Below are 25,566 nucleotides of genomic sequence, written 5' to 3' on the forward strand. Positions count from 1 at the left end.
AGCTTTAGGTTTTACTTCGTGTTAAAAGGCATTTTTCATGGCTTTTTTTTTTTAGTTCAAAAACACTCCAGCCAGATATTACCTCCGGCCACTCTCAAGGTACAATGCACCCATTTCAATGAAGCCTCACAGACCTGGCGTGATTTTCGTGAGTTGTCCGCTTTATTTTGGTGCGTTTAACGCACCTCATGAGCCATCACAATGATTGGGTGCATTAAGAAGAGCTGTGAGATGCATTTGAAAAATTGCGTTTTTCTGACTCGACACACAGCTTTTTAAATGTAGTCTTGTTTCTTCTCAAAACACCATTTCTTTTCTGCAGTGAGAAGCCATACTGCCCCTGTGCACAGGGCTCTGCCATGTACACAAAACCTTAGGTTTCACACTGGTGTATTTGAACGCACAATACGCAATGAATAGAATTTATTGAATTCAATGGGTTCGTTCCCATGTACATATTTTCCTGCACATTTCGGTTGCACAAACAAGAAAAAAAAAAAAAGCAGCATGATTTTCCTCTGCATTTCTGCACCAAAAGTCTCAATAGAAGTCAATGGGGATGTACAAATGCGTGCACAATATGCTAGGAGATTCGCTACAACAGTTCTTTCTAGCTGTAGTGTGCATGTATATAAATCTATATATATAAAATTGAATGTACACTACCGTTCAAAAGTTTGGGGTCACATTGAAATGTCCTTATTTTTGAAGGAACAGCACTGTACTTTTCAATGAAGATAACTTTAAACTAGTCCTAACTTTAAACAAATGCACTCTATACATTGCTAATGTGGTAAATGACTATTCTAGCTGCAAATGCCTGTTTTTTTGTGCAATATCTACAAAGGTGAATAGAGGCCCATTTCCAACAACTATCACTCCAGTGTTCTAATGGTACAATGTGTTTGCTCATTGGCTCAGAAGGCTAATTGATGATTAGAAAACCCTTGTGCAATCATGTTCACACTTCTGAAAACAGTCTAGCTCGTTACAGAAGCTACAAAACTGACCTTCCTGTGAGCAGATTGAGTTTCTGGAGCATCACATTTGTGGGGTCAATTAAACGCTCAAAATGGCCAGAAAAAGAGAACTTTCATCTGAAACTCGACAGTCTATTCTTGTTCTTAGAAAAGAAGGCTATTCCATGCGAGAAATTGCTAAGAAATTGAAGATTTCCTACAACGGTGTGTACTACTCCCTTCAGAGGACAGCACAAACAGGCTCTAACCAGAGTAGAAAAAGAAGTGGGAGGCCGCGTTGCACAACTAAGCAAGAAGATAAGCACATTAGAGTCTCTAGTTTGAGAAACAGACGCCTCACAGGTACCCAACTGGCATCTTCATTAAATAGTACCCGCAAAACACCAGTGTCAACATCTACAGTGAAGAGGCGGCTGCGGGATTTTGGGCTTCAGGGCAGAGTGGCAAAGAAAAAGCCATATCTGAGACTGGCCAATAAAAGAAAAAGATTAAGATGGGCAAAAGAACACAGACATTGGACAGAAGAAGACTGGAAAAAAGTGTTGTGGACGGATGAATCCAAGTTTGAGGTGTTTGGATCACAAAGAAGAACGTTTGTGAGACGCAGAACAAATGAAAAGATGCTGGAAGAATGCCTGACGCCATCTGTTAAGCATGGTGGAGGTAATGTGATGGTCTGGGGTTGCTTTGGTGCTGGTAAGGTGGGAGATTTGTACAGGGTAAAAGGGAATCTGAATAAGGAAGGCTATCACTCCATTTTGCAACGCCATGCCATACCCAGTGGACAGCGCTTGATTGGAACCAATTTCATCCTACAACAGGACAATGACCCTAAACACACCTCCAAATTGTGCAAGAACTATTTACAGCAGAAGCAGGCAGCTGGTATTCTATCGGTAATGGAGTGGCCAGCGCAGTCACCAGATCTGAACCCCATTGAGCTGTTGTGGGAGCAGCTTGACCGTATGGTACGCCAGAAGTGCCCATCCAACCAATCCAACTTGTGGGAGATGCTTCTAGAAGCGTGGGGTGCAATTTCACAAGCTTACCTCAACAAATTAACAGCTAGAATGTCAAAGGTGTGCAATGCTGTAATTGCTGCAAAAGGAGGATTCTTTGACGAAAGCAAAGTTTGATGTAAAAACAATGTTATTTCAAATACAAATCATTATTTCTAACCTTGTCAATGTCTTGACTCTATTTTCTATTCATTTCACAACGCATGGTGGTGAATAAGTGTGACTTTTCATGGAAAACACAAAATTGTTTGGGTGACCCCAAACTTTTGAACGGTAGTGTATGTCTGCGTGCGTGTCTGTTTGTCCTTTATGCGCTACTAGACCATTCATCCAATAGCCATGAAACTTTGGGAAGTTGTTGAGTACACTCCTGGGAAGATTATAGGCATAGTACATTTATGCTACGATAAATGGCACGCGTGCGAGCGTCGTCGACAGTTACGACCCCCCCCCCCCGCCACGTAGATCGTTCGATTTCCATCATTGCCACTAATTCTCTCACTTCCCGATGTTGTAGAAACTTGAAATTTGGCACGAGCATTGATTATGTCATAAATAGGAAAAGGTAATGGGTCCCAACTCGATTATTCAATTCTAAGCGCCAAAGAATTAGCATCCAAATTTTACGTACGGAATCTAATTTTCTCGCTTCCCAAGGTCATAGAAACTTGAAATTTGGCACAAGCATTGATTATGTCATAAGTAGGAAAAGTTAATAGGTCCCAACGCGATTATTCAATTCTATGTGCCAAAGAATTAGCGTCCAAATTTTACGTACGGAATGTAATTTTCTCACATAGAAACTTGAAATTTGGCATGGGCATTGATTATGTCATAAATAGGAAAAGCTAATGGGTCCCAACTCGATTATTTAATTCTAAGCGCAAAAAGCGTCCAAATTTTACGTACGGAATCTAATTCTCTCACTTCCTGATATATATAAATGAAGGTCTGTCTGTCTGTCCTTTATGCATTACTACACCATTCATCCGATCGCCATGAGACTTTGGGAAGTTGTTGAGTACACTCCTGGGAAGATTATAGGCATAGTAAAACTACCCTACGATAGGTGGCGCGCGTGCGAGCATCGTCGACAGTTATGCCCCCCAGACAAAGATCGTTTCATTTCCATCTCAAGCACGAAAGCAAAAGGCATTACGAGCAACGGGATGAGTGTTCAACCACAAAATGATGCATCCGCCGAACGTTTCGCAAGACAATTGCTGGATATTGAGAATGCTGAGGTAAAATGAAAGCTGTGCTGTGATTGGTTGCTATTTCTTATACTACTGAGGTTGCATGAAAGCTGTGCTGCGATTCGTTGTTATATATTATACCACTGGGGTAACATGAAAGCTGCGCTGTGATTGGTTGCTATATATAATACCGCAGAGGTGACATGAAAGCTGCGCTGTGATTGGTTGCTATTTTTTATATTGCTGAGGCAGAATAAAAGTTGCGCTGTGATTGGTTGTTATTTCTCTTACTGCTGAGGTAACATGAAAGCTGCGCTGTGATTGGTTGTTATATTTTATACTGCTGAGGTAACATGAAAGCTGCGCTGTGATTGGTTGTTATATTTTATACTGCTGAGGTAACATGAAAGCTGCGCTGTGATTGGTTGTTATATATTATACCGCTGAGGTAACATGAAAGCTGCGCTGTGATTGGTTGTTATATATTATACCACTGAGGTAACATGAAAGCTGCGCTGTGATTGGTTGTTATATATTATACCACTGAGGTAACATGAAAGCTGCGCTGTGATTGGTTGTTATCTAGATATATAAAAACGAATGAATGTATGTCTGTCTGTCTGTCTGTCTTCGCAGCAACGTGCGACGGGTAAGCTAGTAGATTATAAAAATCCATTAATAAAATACCGGGTTATCATTGCCTAGTACTACTACTGCTTTCAAAACAGCTCACCAGAGATATGTAGCCCTCATTTATCTTCAGTCTTACAGACTCTTACATGAGTCAATTTTTAGGCCGCTTTCACACGGGTGACAAAAATCACATGATTTTGCCGCGATGCAATAGCACGAGAAAATTCATGTATGCAAGGCCTATGCTTTCCAATGGGTTCCTTCACATTAGCAATGTTTTCTCTGATGTTCTCTTGCGAGAAAAAAAAAATAAAAAAAAGTTGTGGCATGCTCTATATGGCCGTGATTTGTAATTTTTTTGTAGCCATGTTTCCCGATGGAGGCTTAGTTTTTGTCCCATTGCAACGCACAAAATAGTTTTTTCATGCGATGACTAACTTTTGAAAATAAGCCCTACCCTGAAAATAAGCAACTAAAAGAAAACTTATCTAAAAAGGCTTGGGGGACCTGCTCCGAGCCTTTTAGGCAAGTATTCCTTTATTTTTTTGCAGTGCAGCTAGGGCTTATTTTCGGGTTGGGTTTTATTGCAGGCCGCAGCGAAGCACAATTTTTCACAAGAAAACGCATCAATGATGCTACAAAATCGCAGGGACAAAGCTTTGATATTGCTGTCACCCATGTGAAAGAGGCCTTATGCACAAGGTGTAACAAATGTGTATAGCAAAAGGATCCTGAAAATGTTTTTCCCAGTGGGCACAACATTAGTAGGTCTAGGATTTTTATAATTTAAATTAGACACAATGTAGTTCAGACATTCATGTGACCCCACATATTAAAGCTATGTTACAATCTTGTGAACTCCCACAAAATTCTGCACTCTTATAGCTGGCCCCATGAATTGTTTGCAGAGCCCAGCATGTGATTAATCACACGCCCAGCTGTGTGCACAGCTGCACTGTTCTCGCCATGGGTGTCCGCAGAATATAATGTTAACTGCCGGCTCCCCGCAGAGATAACAGCCTGTGGTCTACTGACAGATAAAGGGGTTTGCTTTATCTCCAGTAGCTGAATGATGCATTTTAAGTTTACATTAAAAACGAAACGTGCCCGATGCCAGCATCTACATGTAATGATTATCGCTAAAATGTAGTCGTTTGAACAAATGCTGAGCGATAATTGTTGCATGTAAATAGGCCTTAAGATCAGTACAAGAAAAATAAAGCAATGTATTCAGAAGTTACTCAACAAGTAACGCAGATTCCAACTGTGAAGTGTTAATATATCAGTGCAAGGCAGTAATTTGACATTTTCTTATGCATTAATTTGTGATACACTGACCAAGACGACAAATAAGGGGAGTTTAAATGTTTATTATAACTCATAGGCAGCCTTTCCAAAAGACATTATATACCAAACATAGTAGACATACAGTATTAAAAGGGATTCTATCACCAGGTTCATGAGGTTTGACTGTGAGCTGAGCTCCAAGTCATGGAAGCTTCTCCCCACCCACATTATGCAGACTGACAGCGCTGTCCTTTTTTGTGTATAGCGAGAGAACTGTCACGCTGCATGCTACAGGCGGGAAGAAGCCAGCACTGTCTGCCTCTGTGGCTTGGAGCTCAGCTCGCAGTCAAACTTCAGAAACCTGGTGACAGAATCCCTTTAAGACTTAGTTGACATTTGTTTATCGCTCTATGGTTGGTATCCTTTCAGGGTTCAGTCTTCCATGCCGAAAATCTATAGGCGTTTTGATGTGTGAAACAGACAGGTTTTACTTTTACACATTTATGTAGAGCATACAGACTCTGCAGTGCTGTATGTCATTTAGACTTTGGGCCCCACTGGGCTCAAAGTCTAAGTTCACCTATTAGTATGGAGTATCTGGCAGAAACGGATGCACATACAAAGAGAACACAAACTCCATGCAGATGTTATTCTACGTGGGATTTGATTCCAGGACCCCAGCACAGCAAGGTAACAGTACTAACAACTGAGCCACCATGCTGCCCTATCCCCTTCTATCGTTTAAACAAATGTGTAGTCAAGTGGTCTCTGTTTCACACGTTAAAGCCATAGTGCCCACCGGGTATTATGTCTCAGTGCCGTTTTGGGCATACAAGATGGAACCCTGAGACAGAAAGCAGCGACAAAACAATAAATGAAATGTAAACTGAGCCTAAACAATACAAATAAACCCTGCTTAATTAAAATGGGCTCAGAATTCAAGTAACAAGACCCGTGGACAGTGCTACTTTGTCCAGGGGCAGAGAGCTCTCACTACTTGTCAATTACCAGGTGCAAGAGCGACATATCAGTGGAAATGAAGTGTGTATGACACGGCGAACCTCAGAAACCGCCAGACATTTAGCACACACTGTTTACTATGGATCCAGCTTGAAAGATAAAGGGATCACAAAAACCACTGATTGCTCCATTCTTATGGCTTGGGATTTATCCTGTACAATTCTTGCTGTGACTAATGACTGAAAAATTTGCTCAGTGGTCACAAATACATATTTTATACATAGACTATAAAGAAATTCACACAAAAATAAAGAATAGCATCTAATAACCTGTCAACAAGGTAGATAACACTTTAGCTAAATAATGATTTCTTCAAAATACTGGAAAATGAGAAAATTTCTTTCTGTAAAGTCTCAAAAATCTAAGCCGTTTTTGAACGATTTTAATTGGCTACAAAGCCAGGAAAGTAAATTAAAGCTGCTTCACCAGTAAAGCTCTTAACTGCCCTATCCTGTAGTAATGACTTTCAGCCCTACTTAGCATGAATGTGCTCAAAAAGCCACTGATTACAGAATCAAAGCTGTCATTCTGTAACTTGGCAGATATAAACCAGCTTTTATTAGCATAAATGAAAGATTGCTTTGAACAGCTCTCAATCATATGATTCACCAAATCAAGGTAATACTTTCAGAGTGTGCATGGTAGGCAGCAGCCTGGATAATCCAGGGGAGCTGAAATTGGAGCACTGTGGATGTCAACACGATAACTCCATCCCCTGCAACGATCTCACTGCCATGTTTCCAAGTCTTGTCATAGAAGTACAAAGAAGATGTTGCTACTGTCTTTACCATTGAGAGCTGTCTTGGGACGTACCATACTAAATAAGCAATACAAGAGGAAAACAGCAGCGAAAGGTAAAATTGCTGACCAAGGATCTTGGCAAACACACATTCTTTGCAAAATGCTTGGGGGATGTCATAAAATAACCCACAGTATATGTAAAGTACAGTTAGCCATACACACGATAGCCGGTGACCAATTATTTAGCCAGCAGTTATGAGAGCCCAATAAATATGCATGTTCAATGTTATTATTTTAATTGGGGGATGCAGATAATTAGCAGGCAAACACGTCGTTTTGGAAAATAAAATTATCACCTAGTCTCTCCCATCAGCACACACGAAAAAATTAAAAAAAACTGTCAAAAAAGTTATAGAACTAGTCATAAACCTGTATCACATGACATTGCATGTTTTTTCTGCTTAAAATAAAAGTAACACAATTGTATTTAACTTGTGTATGTTTTGCTGTAATCCGACCGGACTACAAGATACATGTATGTGAAGCCCATGGTTTCTTTCACATGAGATGTTTTGTAGCCTGAAGGAACCCATTAGGAACCATGAGCTTCACATACAGGCGTTTTGTAGCAATGATTTTGTAGCCTGTGTGGAAGAGGCTTATAAAGAGAAGTAGATGTCGAAATCATTCTTGAAAGTATATGGAATTTTTATCCATTTTATTGAAGCCCTTCTCCAAGTCACATGGATGCAGTCACTTCTTCCTTCAGTAGTATGAGACCCATTGTGCTTGAGACACTCATGCCTCAAAAAAAAAATTTTAAAAAAACTCATCATCTTGTGGTCTTGCAAAGAACACATCAGTTTATGAATAGTCCAGTGGAAATACTCCTTCCTTCACTGAGTGATACTTTAGTTAGGTTTGTCCTGTATGTTTGTTGCGCTGGCAGCAGACTTAAACCTTTTGGCTGAAATATAAAAATACATTTTTTTTGTATATCTGACAAGAAACATCAAACCATATACATAATAAATACAAACTAACTCCATTACAAAAATATAGTAAGACTAGTCAGGTTGTCATTCATTATGGCTGCGACACTTTAGTATGGTGTCCTTGTTTAGTCCCAGATATTGTTATATTTATACCCGGTTCTACAAAGCTGGGATATCTGATGAACTAGCCTGACATCCAGATAACAATAAAACTTAAGCCATTTTGTTGTAACACATGAAATTAGACCTGCTACAATATATGGATGGATACAGTAGCTTCCTACAGGCTGCTGCTTAACCCCTTCCTGACCAGAAGTTTTACTACCATTTCTTTACAGGCCTGGGCTACCACGACAATTATAGTCTGTGGGCATCTGGGAACTGGTTCAAGAGATTTTGTGGGAATTCAATTTATTTTAATTTTTATTAAAATAGCCATAGAATAGTGTAAAGGAAAGGGGGAAAAACATAAAACATACTCCCCTCTTGTAGTGGTTCCCAATCCAGCCCTGAACCCAGAAGAATCTAGCCAATCATTGTGCGTGTGACCACTCAGCCAATCACACTCTTCAGTGACATGACAGAATTACCATTGTAACCAGTTATTGGCTGAGCAGTCATATGCACAATGAAGAGCAATTGACTGTAGCCAGCTTCTTCCAGGTTGTAGCATCGCAGCCCATACGCTCTGCCAGCAGAGAGCCGGCAAAGCTCGCGTAAGGCTGTGATTGGCATGCCCGGGAATCTGACCTCACGGACATGCGTAGAGTAATTTTTTTTCCTTTCAAATTCAATGCTCTGTTCAGAGCAGGGATATGTATCGAAAATGCTGCCCGTTCACAATGCCTGCGTACGGACAGCGTTTTATACATAGCCCATTAAAGAGCTGTGTTTGATATGTGGAGAAAGAGCATGCTGCAATTCACTTCTCCAGGTGTGAATGGAACAGGGAAAGTCCATTGACTTTCATTGCCTCCATTCACCACAAGAGCAGCATGTCCTATTTTTATCCATATTAACGGAGCAAAATAATTTATTAAATTCTATGAGATTGCGTAAAAATACAATAAACAGTTGCATGCGTATTCGCTGCGTTTTTCACGCATGCTGCCAAAAGACAGCGAGAACAAAAGTGACATCAGTTGGGCCCGCTTGCATGCATGAAAAACACAGCAAATGGGATGCAATACAGACGTAAAACAACATGTACACGCATCACAAACACATGCAACACGCATACACACGCAGTGATAGCAGTCAGTTTTTCAAGGACCGAAATTGCATATGTCCGTGTGATGAGCCCAATTATATTAGTTCTGAATGTGAAATAATGACTATAAATCATATAGGGATTGTAAGACATGGAAAATTAAATCTATAAATCACCAAGTACATATTAAATGTTAAGGTCCCCACATTCTTCAACTGCCGGAAGTGTCGTCTGGCCAACGGCCATTTTCCCCCTACTTTCCCAAACACATGAAAGCTTGCTTCCCGAGATCATCTCCAGGGAAAACTAAAGAAGCAGACATTGAAATTCAATGTACCCAATTCTCCTTTCCCCTAACATCTGTTGAGGCGAGTCAGAAGGCACCCCCTCTCCTCCCCCCACACATAAGTGACAGTTAGCCAGTCCCACCAAAATCTGCAATACCGACTGACTTTCCTCTAATGAAGGACACGGGTAAGGAAGAAAATAAGATCAGGTAAGACCACAATGAAGCTTGGAAAACTGACAATCTTTCTTTGGAATTTTTGCCATTTCCATTCCATCTGTAGAAAATACTTACGCAATATGAGTTTGCGCTTTTTTTGCTCTGAGTGAAGGAAGCTGCTGAGATAAAAGACGACTGGTAAAAATAGGATAAATGCCGACACGGCGATCACAGGAACAGTGTCAGTACAGGGTAATGTGCAGTTGAAGGTTTTGCTCCAAAGCTTGCGAGTGCTGTTCATCTGAAATAAGAAAAGTAGGATTTGCTCACCAATGTAGTAACACGGGCCAGAATCAATATACTATGCCAGAAATGCTTCAGGTATTAGCACTTTCCTCATGCTACTACAGGTACAATCACAGTGTGCCAGGCTATTGGCACAAATAATTCCATTGAGGAAACTAGTGTCAGGCTCTCTAGCACCAACACATAACAGTCAACTTCACAGTACATATAAACTGAAGGTTTGGCATCCCTTCTCTGCATTACACACTTCCATATGGCAACTTACAGCATCTTCTAAGTCAATGCACAAGGCGTTCGTATGCTCCAATTCTTTGTACAAATTATTCAGATGTCGGTAACTCTCGTTGCAACTTTGGCAAACTCTTGAAAAGTTGCCTTGTTGTGATGGCATTGGAGGCTCCTGAAATTAAAAAGGGAAAATACAACTCTTAGGAATATGGTCGTAGGTGACGGATTTGCTGTGGATTTTAATCTGAATTTTGCTGCAGATTCTTTCCACTGCTGGCAAATCTGCCATGTGTGTCTATACCTTTAATAAGCAACACTGGTATTCAAAAGCTACACTATAGGCAATATAAGCCTAGTGGTACCACATACAGCACTGGCAATCTTATGACATGAAAAGCAAGTATATTATACAGAATCAACCTACTAAAAGAAGTAAAACAGTTACCCTCATCGTATCGTTGAAGCAGCGAATCAAGCTGTCAAATGAATCCAAGAATTCAGACGTGCTGTTTAGTATCCCTGTGCTGTTGTTCTGTAAGCAATCTGTGAAAGTTACTCACATATTATTATTATGGTAAGGGGTAAAAAAGAAACCACATAAAGGTAAAGTGCATTGTCACTGTCTAACTGATGCTTAATAGGGCCCCTCAAGCATAAACACATTTTCCATCTCTAATTCCCTCACCCGATTCTGTCACACTGAACTTCTCCTATTGCAACCACTTCCACGCACAGTAGCCCCCTGTTTGATACTTATCAGCCACCATCTTAATGGTGAAAAATTTGCATTCACATCAATCCCATGATGGATTAGCGGCAGGCTATACAATTTCTGACTGCTGGGTGAACAGCTTAATTATTTGTACCTTCTCTATTCTTCTAAATAAGCTACAGATCATAAGTATACAGTCAGGAGGATGAGCTGTGATCTCCTCTATTATAACTGTGGGACATGGTCATCATCAGTAACTGTGATAAGAGAGCCTGTACCCCACCCCAACCCCCTTGTAGACATTTTATGTGATAAGCTCCATGTAATAGCCGCAAAGACTGTGAAACTGACTAGGAAGTAAAATATAATCCCAAGTAAATCTGAGCTGATTAAAAAAAAAAATAGAAAAAAATTGAGATTACATGACCATCTAAGGAAAAAAAAAAGAGACCAGGAGTTTAAGATAGAAAGGAACAATTAAGCAAGGTAATGCTAGCCGATTTATGCATACTGGGGAATAGCTACATTATGAATGAAAAAAAAAAAAGTGGCCCTTTAACCCTTTCCAATCCAATTTGTATTCTGGTTTTCCTAGGGAGCTTACGCTTTTTCTGCCGTTATACAATGATGCTATATGCTGGCTAAAGCCAGTACTGCATGAGGTGACACGTTGGATAGGCTCAGACAGCAGAGAGGCTGGCAATATACAGTAAGAGAACCCCGACGGGCGTCTTCCAACATCGGAGCTGTACAGCCTTAAATCATAATGTCTTCAGAGGTCAGACAGTGGATTGGAAAGGGTTAATTGTTACATGTCCATGAGCCAGATCACTGGAGCATTCACGGCAATTTAATATACCAAGGTATGTAATACTTAAAAATATTCTACTTATCCGAGTTGTCCATCATGTCTACATTGAACAAACAAGTCACCTTTGCTTGCTGCCTCAACACAAGCTATAGCCTTTATTAAACACAATATATTTATTAACATGGGTTGCAGATGTGGGAGATGAACCTACATATACTGAATAAAGACAATGGTATTCATGCACCGTGCAAATCTATTACTAAACATTTTCACCACCACAAAAACATAAAAAAGGGAAACTATTGCAATAGTGAGGATAAAACTTGGGCATTTAGCCAGATGGTGTTCTGTTTCTTGTCATGCCATACTAATGCGCTAGTGAGCCCTCTTAGTATGGCCCCCTGCATGCAGGTGGAAATTCCGCGGTGGGATTTCCCGCAGAATTTGCGCCTGTGCGCGCTGCCATAGGATTGCATTAGAAAACACAATCCTAGGCAGACTGCCGCGATTTGTCCACGTGAAAGAACACGTGGAAAACAAATCGCGTAAGGTTCCATTTCTGTGCGGGTCTTGCAGAGGTGCGCACAGAAATGTCAGTGGTGACGGGCCGGCTCCTCTCCGCGCATGCACCGGCTGGGCGGCAGCCGGCACACAGCGCAGAAAGGAGACACTGGGAGCAGCTAAGCCGCAGGCCTCTGCAGGGGCACGGGTCTGCATCCGACCCGGCCGTCTGCAGGCGGCCTATGCCTTCTACATGTGTAGATGGGAGCGCATAGAAAAAAAGATGCCTATTCATTTGTTCATGCTTCCTACAGAAATGTCGTTCTGCAGCTGTACAGGACTTTACAGAGCATCTACTTGCTGACAGCTGATAAAATAGTCGAAATCCATAGGGAATCTTAATGACAGGAATTTAACAGGATATTTGCAAGAAGGGGAATTAAAAGAAAAAAAAAAAAAAAAAAAACACCCCCCATACGGGTGTATGCGTTTTTGTGCAAACCTCAGCAGAGGGTATTTGCGATATGAACTAGGCTTTTTTGCGTGCATATCAGCGCATTTTACTGTACTTTAAAAATAAAAGAGCTAAATGAAACAAAATTATGGCTTTTTTGCTTATTTAAATGGATATAAGCAATGAACTTTCCCCTTCTATCTAAAATCATTTTAACCCCTTTGTGAGCGCCCTTTTTCCGGCAGTCACTGATGGGCTTTATTCTGATGCAGCACCTTAAGGCTGGGTTAGCACTACGCAAAATTACCGCATAATGTCCGTGTAGGCTTTCTGCATGGACATTCTGCCTGCGGCTTTTTATCACGTGATAGCCAGCACACACGGGGTCCACACGCTGTGGCCAAGCCGCGCGGCATCTCAATTCTTACTCCATTTCCGCGGTGGCCTGTCTATGGGCAGAGATGGCCGCAGCGGAATGCAGGCGGTGAAGCAACTCCAAAATCTGCAGAAGGATGTGGGTTTTAAAGCTGCATTTCTCCTGCAGAAATCTTATGGTATTTCCGTGCGGTCATTCCGCAAGATTTCCGCAGGATTTCGGTCCCGTGTGGCACCAGCCTTATACACCAGTGCATCAGAATACCAGCACAGTTCTTTTGTGCAGGTAGGAAAAAGGACCCAGCTGTCTGGTGACAGTCCAGCACCTGTTCTAACAACGGGGACTGGAGAGACTGATGACTTATGCTGTTTAACCCTTTACATGTCATAGTCAATGCAGCATGAAAAAGGCCAACAGAGGGAAAGGGCTCCCTCTGTCACCCATTGGACCCCTGAAATGTGATCATGGGATTCCAATGAGTTGCTATGGCAGACAGAGGCCTGAAGATAGGCTTCAGGTCTGCCATCTACGATGGCCTGCGAGATTTAGCCTCTGGCAATACTGAAGTATAGATGTAGTCTAAGAACAATCAAGGGCAGTGATATTGAAGCCCCCTAGGAGGAGACAATTACAGCTGCTCTGTAATTCTCCCCGCTGTCAGCTCTCTGCGCTAAGGGTGCTTTCACACTTGCGATTACAATATCACTGTTTTTGTTTTATGCAAATGTCAATAGGACTTTTTAATGTTAAAAATGCATCGCACAAAAATCACAAGTTTTACATTTGTGATTTTTGTGCGATGCTTTTTTAACATTAGAAAGTCCTATTGACATTCGCATAAAAAAAAAAACACAGCAATATCGTGATTACAAGTGTGAAGGCACCCTTAGCAGAGAGAGCTGACAGCGGGGAGAATTACAGAGCAGCTTGCCGCACTGCCAGGAAGACCATTGTGGCTGCCGGCTGCAAGGTGAGTATTGCGGGATCTTTTACTAACTCACTCGAGTATAAGCTGAGGGGGGCTTTTTCAGCATAATAAATGTGCTGAAAAAGTCGGCTTATACTCGAGTATATACGGTAACTAGAAAAACCTCAAAGAGCACCAATAACAGAAAAAAACTTAAACCGTTAGGGGCGTTTGAATATCAAGATGAAAAAAATGAAAAGAAAAAAATATTTTTTTATTTTTTTGTAAAAGAATGGGCAATCTGAACCTGAGATCAAGAGAAGGATTACACATGGTAGGACTGCAATGCAAGGAATGGAAAAGATCTGGAAAAGCAAGCATATTAGCATTGCAATATAAACCAGACTGGTCAACGCAATAGTCTTTCCCATAACTACATATGGTTGAGAAAGTCGGACGCTCAGGAAAACTGACAGAAGGAAAATTGATGCGTTTAAACTATGGAGGAGATTCCTTGGACTGCCATGATAGCAAACAAGGTAGTGTTACATCGCGTCAAACTGAAAATATCTCTAGAGAGCAAAATCATCAAACAGCGTCTCTCTTTTTTTGGACACGTGATGCGTGCTAACTCTGTGGAAACAATATTGATGCTTAGCAAGGTCAGTGGGAAGAGAAGAACAGGACGGCAAAGAACAAAATGGATACATTCAAGCCCACCACGAACATGTCAATCACGGAACTAAAAGAAGTGATGAATGACAGGAATGCGTGGAGAACATTGATCCATGGAGTGACTGAAGGTCGGATGCGACTGAACGGCTAATCATCATCATGTAGCGTATTTATAAAACAATGTAAATTTTGGTATTGACAATCGTACTGACCCCGCATTGTTAACTTAACATATAGTTTATACTGCATGGCGGACAGTAAAAAAACAAAAAAAAAAACGCCAGAATTGCAGATATGTTTTTCTTTTCTAGAGGCAACATTAACAAAAACTATAAAAAAAAAAAGTGCACAAAAATGGGATAAATAAAGACTAGAGCTGATCCCACAAAAAATAAGACCACACAGAGCTTTGTCAATAGAAGAATAAAAACATTATGGCTCTTCGAATGCAGCAACACAAACAAACCTTAAAAGAGTACCTGCTCCTGCTCCATGGCAGTTTTCAGCTCATTCTGGTAGCTATACAGTGCTTTATGGGCCAGGACTCAAAAAGTAAATGTGTTTTGTTTTTAGTGTAGAAAAATAGCAAAACAAAAAAAAAAATAAAATAAAAAACAAACTGTATAAACTTAGTATTGCTGGAATCTTGCTGGCCCAAAGAAGAGCGCTATCACATTATTTATTCTGCACGTTGAGGTCAATGGAAAAATTAAAATATTTATGGCTCCAGAAATGACACGATGAAAAAAAAATTTTTTTTTTAATCAGTTGGTTATAAGGGCATAAAATTGACCCGTCAATAAGAGGTTAAAATGCGTATCTGATTGTTTCAACTCTGCTGTATTGCTTGAATCCTGCAGTTTCTTCCAGGTAGTAGAATTACATCACATTACAGACCATACTTACTCTCACACTTGGAATGACCCCACAACTCATCAAAGAAATCACTAAGTGCCACGATGACCTGGACCCGGTCTGACTGCAGGAGTATTGTCGAACAGCTGACTGTGCTATTCTGCAGATGGGAGAAAATGATAAGAAGCAATGAGCACGTGGAAACAAGAACATCTCACACAAGAAACCTTTGGGCCTTGTTTCACCACAGATTCCGCTGTGGAAGAGTCACAGCATTTTCACTACATGTGAATATACCCTTGGGATACGTTCACATGGTGGAATTCGCTTTGGAATTCTCCACAGCTTTTTGCCACGGATCTACAAGTGGAATTTGCCCTTGCAATGCAGAATGTTGACATGAAAAATTACATTTTGAAGCAACACGTCCATAGGACAGAATATAATTGACACAGCGGTACTCCTTGAAAAAACACCAACCTTGTGGATGCCCGCTGAAGTAGACAGTCCTGATCCACACACCCAAATCACATCAATCTAAGTAGCAAAGTCCCAGCAGCACAGAGGTGTAGTTTCTAGTTCCTGGATGGAACCACTTTTTCACTTCAACAAGTCAAGAAGGCAGTTAGCTGCGACGTTTCATCAGTTTAGCTTGACAAAAACTATGTTAGTTGAAAAGTCGCTACTAACTGCCTTCTTGACTTGAAGTAAAAAAGTGGTTCCATCCAGAAACTAGAAACTAGAAACTACACCTCTGTGCTGCTGGGACTTTGCTACTTAGATTGAAGCGACACATCAATTCTTGATGCAGAGAAGCGAGCTTCGGCGTCAGAATTCCACGCAAGGATTTTGGCCACTTACATGGCAAAAAGCCTTGGATTTTGACACAGTTTTTGCAGTAGAATTCGTAGTAGAAAATTTTGCCCTGTAAACTTCTGATTCTAAATAACTTTCCATGAATTAACACTACATAAAGATGCCTCTTGCTACACTTTTCATCTCCCGCACGGTTCTCTCACTCTTAATTTACTAATAAAATCCATCGACTTGACACACATTTTCAGCTACACTTACAGATCAGCTTATAGGTGCTACCTATAAGGGCTCATGTCCACGGGCAAAATAAGAATTAAAATCCGCAGCGGATTTTAACTCTTCTCCTGCCCGCGGATCCGCACCCCATAGGGATGCATTGACCACCCGCGGGGTAGATAAATACCCACGGATGGTCAATAAAAGGGATTTAAAAAAAAAATGGAGCATGAAAAAATCCGGACCATGCTCCATTTTCATGCGGGTCTCCCGCGGGGACGGCTCCCGCGGGCTTCTATTGAAGCCGTCCGGATCCGTGGGAGACAAAAATCAGAGTTTACTCACACGCTCCGGTTCTTCTCTTCGGCGCCGCACCATCTTCTCTCAGTCGCGGCCGGATCATTTTGCTTCGGCCCGGCGCATGCGCGGGGCACGTCACCGACGTCATCATGCACATCCGCCGAGCCGAAGAAAGAAGATCCGGCCGCGACGAGAGAAGATGACGCCGCAGCGAAGAGAAGAAACGGAGCGGATGGGAGGTGAGTTTATTCTGATTTATTGTTATTTTCAGCGCTCATGTCCGCGGGGCAGGAGGGACCCGCTGCAGATTCTCCATGGAGAATCTGCAGCGGATCTGATTTTCCCCGTGGACATGAGGCCTAAGAGCTGAAGGCTCTAAGAGGTTTTGTGCTGTATAATGTCCTCCATGCTGCTGTTTCTGACAGTAGAGAGAGCAGGAGACATAATAGCAGCTGGTCTCCTGCTCCTCCTCAGTTGTGGGCATTAACTGTAAACTAATCGCTCTGGGTGCAGATTTTATTAGTACATTCAGATTGAATGAGCAGCGCAGGATACGGGAGGAGCACAATAAGGCTGTCTGCACACGGGCGGAAATCCCGCGGCGGGATTTCCGCCACTGAAAGCCTGTATAGGAGTGCATTACAATACACACTCCTATGCAGACGGCCGCGGTTTGGCCACGCGAAATGTCGCGCGGCAAACAAACTGCGGCGTGTCCTATTTCTGTGCGGGGCTCGCAGAGCCTTGCACAGAAATGTCAATCACCCGCGCCGGGCGCGGGTGAGTACGCGCTCCTCCTTGCAGGCGCTCGGGTCTGGTCCCGCGGCGAGAATTCTTGCCGCCGGATTCGACCCGCCCGTCTGCAGGCGGCCTAAAACAAGTACAATATTTCTTACCTTCGCTTGTACTATTGATGTATCGAAAGAGGTTCACAGATGGATGTACATTTTAAGTGATTAGAACATTCATCGTGTAACAATAGGCAAATTATGTTTAGTTGTATAAACTGCAAGCTAAAGATTTTGATTTTTGGCTGCTGAGGCTTCCACCAATTGCCAGAACAAGCCAGCTGCAGCACTTGTCCGAGCGATGTCACTGCCCACTAGCCGACGATGGCCCTTTATAGACTGCAGTCAGATCCCAGCGATCAAAAAACTTTTGTCATAGCTTTTCAAAAAGTGTTTCCAAAATGCACTTTGAGGCCTCGGTCAGACAAGTGTTTTTTTCCGCACATGAATAGGCATGCAAAAAGATCGCCCCTCACACGTAGAAAAGAATCGCATAAACGGGTGAATTCCAGCTATTTGAAGTAGCCCGTTCAAACGATCCGAGGTGCATGTTTTCCAGCTACCATAGGAGTCTATGGAAAGCACGCACCAAAGATAGGACAGGTCCTCTCTTTGAGCGTACCCTGGACCTTGGATGCAGGTTTCACTCACATGTCCTATATCTGGCAGGTGTGAGTATTTTGCACGTCTAGCAATCATTCATGTGAACACTTCCATAAGAACCCATTGCCTATTCATGCGCAGTAAAAACGCGCAAATGAACCGAGGCCTAAAACTCTCTCCTCAATACACATCGATGCATATTTAGTATTGAAAACGTGCAAATTGTGCAAATAAACTGTCCAACATGCTTATGATGAGCCTTCTACACACTTTTTTCAGTCTAAGAAAGGGGCATGGCTGCGTAGGAAGGTGTGTCTTCCTGATAAAAAGGGGTGTGGCCTAAATGTCAACTTGCACCGAGAATTTGCCAAAATTGTGGTGCAAAAACGGTGACAAAACAAGGTGTGGGTATAAACTCAGACTAGACAGTCTAAGGGTAGATTCAGACTACCGTATATCGGCTCGGTTTTCACGCCGAGCCGATATACGGTGTCCTTGTGTTGAGGGCGGGGGGGGGGGGGGATGGAAGAGCCAGCAGCAGGAACTGATCTCCCGCTACTTGCCACTATTTGCCATAGGAGGGGCGGGTGGGGGCAGAGCTAAGCACCGGGACTTAGCTCCACCCCCATCTCGCCCCCTCCTATTGCAAATAGTGGCAAGTGGCAGGAGATCAGTTCCTGCTCCTGGCTCTTCCATCCCACCCCTCTGAACAACAAGGACACCGTATATCGGCTCGGCATGAAAACAGAGCCGATATACGGTTGTCTGAATCCACCCTAAAGATGTGCCAGGTTTAACTCCCAGCATGAGTCACTGTGATAAGTCTGGCACATCTTAAGACTGCCCGTCTAAATTGTGACTGTTCACTATTAAACAGTATTAGGAAATCTGCCGCACTGCCTTTATAATAGGACTGTACAGAGCGTCTCCAGGTCACATGCTACAGAGGAAGGGGACAATGTTCCGTGTGATGTACTGGAATATTACAAAACAGAAATAGTTACTTGTATTACTCAGCTTCCTCATACAAGTTATTTTTCCAAGAAACTTATTGTGAAGTTGAGAGACTTACAACCCCCTACTTCATGGTATAGTAAGGCCTCCTTCCCACGAGCGTGACGGGCTCCGCCGCGTAATATTACGCTGTGAAGCCCGTCACGGCGCCCCCCAGAGCCCCTATACTTACCTGCGGGAGATAGCGTGAAATCGCTTCCCCGCCCACCGCCGCCGCGTCACCGCCCGTCACCGCCCACCGCCGCCGCGTCACCGGCCATGTCACGTGACGCGGCCGGCCGCGTCATATGGCGTCATATGACGCGCGGCGGTGGGCGGGAAAGCGTTTTTTCACGCTATCTCCCGCTGGTTACAGCGGGAGATAGCGTGAACGGACGGCTTCCATTGACTGCAATGGAAGCCGTCAGTGCGTACAGCCCGTCCTCACCCGCAGAAAATAGAGCATGCTGCGGGTGAGGACGGGAGAAATCGCGGTGCGTAATTCCGCGGTGGAATTACGCATCGTGAGCATTGTGCTATTAGGTTCAATAGAACCTAATAGCTGCGGGCAACGCAGCGGATTTTCGCCGCGAATTACGCGGCGGAAATCCGTTCGTGGGAAGGAGGCCTTACTCTAGCCATTCATTCAGAGACACCCAGGACCCCTCTCATGATCAGTGGGGGTCCAAGTCAATCCCCACCAGTCACATATGTATCTCATCTTTCCTGTGTATAGGTGAAAAGCCTGTTGCATGGGACAACCACATTTCTCACAACAGACCAATAAGCAGTAAGATTAAGGCCTCCAGCACGCAGGCGGAAATTCCGTGGCGGGATTTCCTGCAGAGTTTCCGTCTGTGCACGCTGCCATTAGATAATGCAATCCTATGCAGACAGCCGTGAATTGATCGCGTGAAAATCTGGTGGTAAACAAATCGCGGCATGTTGTATTTCTGAGCGAGGCTTGCAGAGGCCCGCACAAACGTCACCACTGACGCGCCGGCTCTGCGCATGTGCGGCTGTGTGCCAGCCGGCACATCGCAGTGCAGAAAGAGAAGACACCAGACGGGTGAGTATAAGGTCAATACTGGTGCCTAGGTCACATCCCGCTGTGACAATTCAGACGTCCAAAGGCCGCCTGCAGACGGCCGGGTCGGATCCCACTTTGAGAATTCTCGCAGCGGGACCCGACCCGACTCCCTGCAGGGACAAGCGCGGCACTCACCTCTCCCGCAGCTCTGGCTCCTTGATCAGCCGGCGCACGTGCAGAGCGAAGCCGGCGGCCAGGGAGCAACATTTCTGTGCAGACTGCCGTGATTTGATCGCGTGAAAATCTGTGTGGTAAACAAATTGCGGCATGTTCTATTTCTGAGCGAGGCTTGCAGAGGCCCGCACAAACGTCACCGCACAAAGGTCAATACTGGGGCCTAGGTCACATCCCGCTGTGACAATTCAGACGTCCAAAGGCTGCCTGCAGACGGCCGGGTCGGATCCCATTTCGAGAATTCTCGCAGCAGGACCCGACCCGACTCCCTGCAGGGACCAGCGCAGCACTCACCTCTCCCGCAGCTCTGGCTCCTTGATCAGCTAGCGCATGTGCAGAGCGGAGCAGGCGGCCAGGGAGCAACATTTCTGTGAGCCCCGCACAGAAATAGAGCATGCTGTGATTTGTTTTCCACGCGGACAAATTGCGGCCATCTGCCTAGGATTGCATTTTAGCCATACCGCAGTATTTTAGGGTGCGCTCACACATGCAGATTTTTGTTCAGATTTTTCACCACGTATCATGGCCGCATTATGCATGGTGAATGGAGTCAATGAAAGTAAATGGACTTTCATTAATCCATGCACATGGGCATGTTGATACGCGCAAGAAATAGATCGCAGCATGCCCCATTTCTCAGCATACCACGCAGCTTGAGCCCTATACTTTTGTATGGGTAGCATATGAAACGCTGTCCATACGCAATATACCAACAGCGGTTTACCCCACGCCCATGGACACGAGCCCTAAGGTTGGGTTTTTGCAAATCTCTTCACTTTGCTACTTAGTCTCAGGCCTAAGATTGCAGGCAGAATTTCCGTGTGGAGAGTCCGCCCCATGTGAACCCAGCCTAAAGGGAATGTACAACTCTTTTTGGATCCACTTCTGGTTTTGGCTTTCGAAAACCACATCAAAAATCCTGAAGACGACCTGCACATGTGAATGCTCCCTTATGGGCCGTTTACACACGATGGTTATCGCTCACTACTCGTTCACAGGTTCTTATCGAGGACTCTCGGTGAGCATAAAAACCATCACTGGATCGCGGCTTGTCATTCCGTGTAAACGCTCAGCGCTTCACGTAGAAGGTGATGCGCTGAGCGAGAAGCCCGCGATCCAGTGGTGAAGTCTGTCCATTTAAACTCTTTGCACGAGCGCCAATGACCTTCAGCGCTACGGGCAGTGCTCATGCAGTGGTTTACCCAACTGTCGGCCCGTGTAAAAGGGCCGTAAGAAGAGAAGAAGACAATTGACCATATCATCTACACACATTTAAAGAACTTTTTCCATGCAAATACCATTGATGACCTATCCTCAGGATTGATTGGCTGCGGTCCGCCGCTTAGGACCCTAGCCAATCAGGTGCCTGGATGCAATGTAGAAAACATATCGCAGCATGTTCTATCTTGCTGCATGCTCTCGAAATTGCAGCGCCCATTGTTTTCAATGGGGCCAGTGGCAGCAGCATCGCGCCATGTTGTAGGGGCATGTGATGGAAGGTCTCCCATTGAGAACAATGGGAGAATCTCCGCGATCCTCAGCTGTGGCCGCGGCTTCCCTTCATCCCCGAAGTAATGTAAGGCCGTTTTAACGCTAAAACAACTCACAACTTCAGATAATTCACATGGTAAGGAGCGTGATATGGGGATGGGATTCACAGCCCCATATCGCGCTCGCCTATGTGAAATTAGCCTAAGGGAATATTGACAGAAGCGATTTTCGTGTCCGCTTGCTTGTATTTGCAACTCACTGCACCTGGACGGTCCAATGACCCATTACAGTCAACGGCTATACAGGACTACTAAGAAAAAGAAAAGGCACAGCATGTCTACTCCGGGCCAACTGCTCGGACAACAGTCACCCATTCAAGGCAAGGGGTACACACACAAAAAAAACACGCAGCACGCACGGAGGACATCTATGTGTGCTCTGTTCTTCGTGGATGATTGCTAAGCCATTCTAGAAAAAAAAAAAAAAAAAGTTTTTCTGCTGCTTGCGAGAAAAAAAAAAGTAGATGAAGCGCAAAGCATCCAGGCGTCAGATGGACATACACATTGAAATTGGACATGCTGGTGTGAATGAGGCCTGCGGCCGGGTCTACACACGGAGTCTGTTAGGTTACAAGCGCCATAAAATAAGGCCATTCTATTCTGAGGAATGGCGCGGTCTTCCAGAATAATTACTGCAATTAACAGATATTTTACAAATCAGATTTCAATCGGATCTACTGACTGTTTACATACCCCACATACAGACACAGCCCTGAGTAGATGGGACTTGTCAGATGTGTGTAAGGGCTTAAACAGACGAGCCATCTTGTGCTCATGAAACTCACGCCTTAAACGTGACGAAGCGAACCCCTTGACTAGCTCCATCTTTCTGCTTTTTATTCAGCGAGCTGCCATAGAAGTCTATGGCATGTTAAAAAAAAAAGGAAGGGGAAGAGTGTAATCGGCGGACAACGTAAGGAAAAGAGGACAGATGGCCCTTATTAGGCTTTAAATAGCCATTGTATTCCAAGCGTGCGTGTAAACTGGTGCTGCGAGCACTAAATTGACAGCACAATGCACAGACACACGCATCAGCCTGATTATTGCCATCTCAAAATGTTCATGCGCAAATACGCTTCTTTGCAGCGAGCATATTTGCCCATGTTCTTCTGTTGAAGCCCTAAGGCCTCCCTCACACAGGCATTTGGCATAGTGCCACGTTTTTGATCGGGGCGCTTTGCTGTGATTGACTTTAGTTTTCGGCCGCAGCATCCATCATTGATGAGGTGCGCCGAACACCGAAAAATAAAACAGACTCCGCTTGAAGATCAAGTGCCTGTCTGAGCAGTTCCATTGAAAACAATGGGAGTGTTATACCCCGGCGCTGAAAACGCCACAGTAATTGTGGAAAAAAAGCGCCTGTGCGAGGGCAGCCTCAGGGTACATCCTGGCCACGGGCATCACATGAGTTTTGGTCCTTTCACAAGGCCCGGAATAAACATGCAGGACACACCAAATCCACGGCTTATTCTGCTGCTATGAAATCCCCCCCCCCCCCCGACGGCCTCAGGTCTATGGATTTTGATGCAGATTTAACTCATTTTCAATCCCACCTCACAATCCGCCGTAGCCTGTGGACTCTGGTGCAATATTTATCGAGTTTTGCGGTGCGGACGCAGCCTGAGGTCTCTGGCTTTATTCACACAAGCGTTTTTATGCGGCTATTTAGCTGCGCTTTCATGCCGGCCAGAAATCACGACTATCTCAGGCATTGGGTTCCAATGTATTCGTTCATATGGGCCATTTTGCAGCATGTGAAGACATTGCACCGTAAAAAATAGTACATATGTGACTGAAATCGGCGAGCGAAATTATACGCTACCGGAAAAAGATAGGTCTGGACCTGATTCTATATCTGTTGACCGATATACGCTGGCGGCTCCCATAGACTCCTATGAGAGCTGGAGAAATAGGGAGGAGAAGGGAGTTTAGCTGCGTCCAACACAGGGAAAAGCTTACAGATGCCTCTTTTCAGACATGAGAAGTCATTCCGAGGATTTATGCTGAGCGCGGGATTTCCGGGCTGCGGCGTATGTTTTCGCTAATACGTTGCACCCAGCTGCGCGAATAGATGAGAAAACGCTAATTAAGCTCGGGACATGATCGAGGCTTTTCTTCATTCATGCAATTTAACGGCGTGTGCCTCGACCGCAAAAACGCATATGCTCGTGTGAAGGAGCCCTCAATCAGATGGGTGCCTGCGCTAATAAGCTCGCCGCTGCGGAATGCATTAGCGCATGATCCGGGGTTTGTATTTTTTTGGACTATTCAAACTCCAGGCTATCGCACACACACATTTAAAAAAAACAAAAAAAAAACAAAAAAAAACAGGGGGGGGGGGGGGGGGGGGTAAGACATCTCCGTAGAAAAACTATGTGCGAGAAAAACGAGGCAAGCCAGATCTCTTCTGGCACGAGGACTAACGAAATCAATGGGCTTGTCTCGTCCCATTTTGAGGCTGCAGTTTTCATGGGACGAAAACACTACCAACTGTATAACCCCCTCGGGGTCACTTACTTGGGAGGTCTGTGTGTGTGCAGCACATGAAGGGGGGTACAGACAGACATGCAGCAGGTACAAACATACATACAGAGGGGTACATGCATGCATACACACAGACAAGTCCCCAGAAGTCAGCGGACACACCTGCTCGGGGCTCCCGATCCTGCTGAAGGTGGCTCTGAGCTGCCCATACTCCGTGTAGCAGTGCTGGCACAGCCGCACCGGCCTCGCCATGGTCACCAGGCAGCGGCTGAGGGCGGCGCTGTTGTTAGCAAACTCCTGTAAGAGTGCGGAGCAGTGAGCGGGGTCGGGCGCGGGCTCCGGGGGCAGCAGAGATAGAGACAGCTGCTCTGCCCACCGGGCCCGGGGCACCAGCTCAGCACCATCCAGGGACCACTCTGTGCCCACACACAGCCCAGACAGCAGCATGCACTTCCACAGCAGCCGGGTAACCTCCATCGTGCTGCGGCTCCTCTCACCCCCTGCACACACGGGGCATACTCCGCATCCCCACGGCCGCCACTTCCGCGTACACAGGGGGCAGGGCCTCCGTCGGTAACCCTCTCACTGCCGCGCCGGCCTGCTCTCCTGCCCGCAGCAAGGCGCTCGTCACCAGTCGCCTGGGAGGATACCCCGCGTGCCCAGTATTACAGCAGACATAACGGGCATGGCCGTCCTCCTAGTCATTAGAATCTTATGTAACCGAGTAAAAAAAACTTTAAAAACCTCACAATGCCAGAACTGCTGTTTTTTTATTCATCCACCTCCCAAAAACACAATGAAACGCCACTAAGAGGTTGAGTGCACCCGAAACGACAAGTGCCCCACAGAAAAACAAGCCCTCCCACAGACGTGCCGTGAGCCTCTTCCACACGGGCGACAGCGATATCGCTGCTACAAAATCGCGGCAATATCGCAGCTGTGTTCCCACGATATTGTAGAGTCAGGGATGCTTTTTCTTGTGTCGCTGCTGGCCGCAATTTTCTTGCACAATTACATTTGCACAATTTTATCACAAGAAGGTCGATAGGAGTTACTAATATTAAAATGTGTCACACAAAAATGGCAAGTTCCTGCGATAAGCAAGGAGGCTCCATAGGGAAACATGGGCGACAAAACATCGCAAATCGCAGGAAGATCGAGCATGCCACAATTTGTTTTCCGCATGCATTTTCACGCGGAC

At 44.5% G+C, this 25,566-nt stretch overlaps 1 protein-coding gene across 1 annotated transcript; it reads right to left on the bottom strand.

Moving 5' to 3' along the window:
• Positions 1 to 5,178: 5,178 nt before the first annotated feature.
• OSTM1 (osteoclastogenesis associated transmembrane protein 1) lies at positions 5,179 to 24,921 on the bottom strand. The gene is made up of 6 exons (XM_066607432.1): positions 24,528 to 24,921; positions 15,403 to 15,511; positions 10,506 to 10,603; positions 10,098 to 10,232; positions 9,662 to 9,827; positions 5,179 to 7,843 (listed from the first exon to the last, which is right to left on the bottom strand). Exons 1-6 carry the CDS (start codon positions 24,840 to 24,842, stop codon positions 7,788 to 7,790), a joined length of 879 nt encoding a protein of 292 aa, XP_066463529.1. The 5' UTR covers positions 24,843 to 24,921; the 3' UTR covers positions 5,179 to 7,787.
• Positions 24,922 to 25,566: the final 645 nt, after the last annotated feature.

Source organism: Eleutherodactylus coqui, chromosome 1, assembly GCF_035609145.1.
Source record: "Eleutherodactylus coqui strain aEleCoq1 chromosome 1, aEleCoq1.hap1, whole genome shotgun sequence".
Lineage (NCBI taxonomy): Eukaryota > Metazoa > Chordata > Amphibia > Anura > Eleutherodactylidae > Eleutherodactylus > Eleutherodactylus coqui.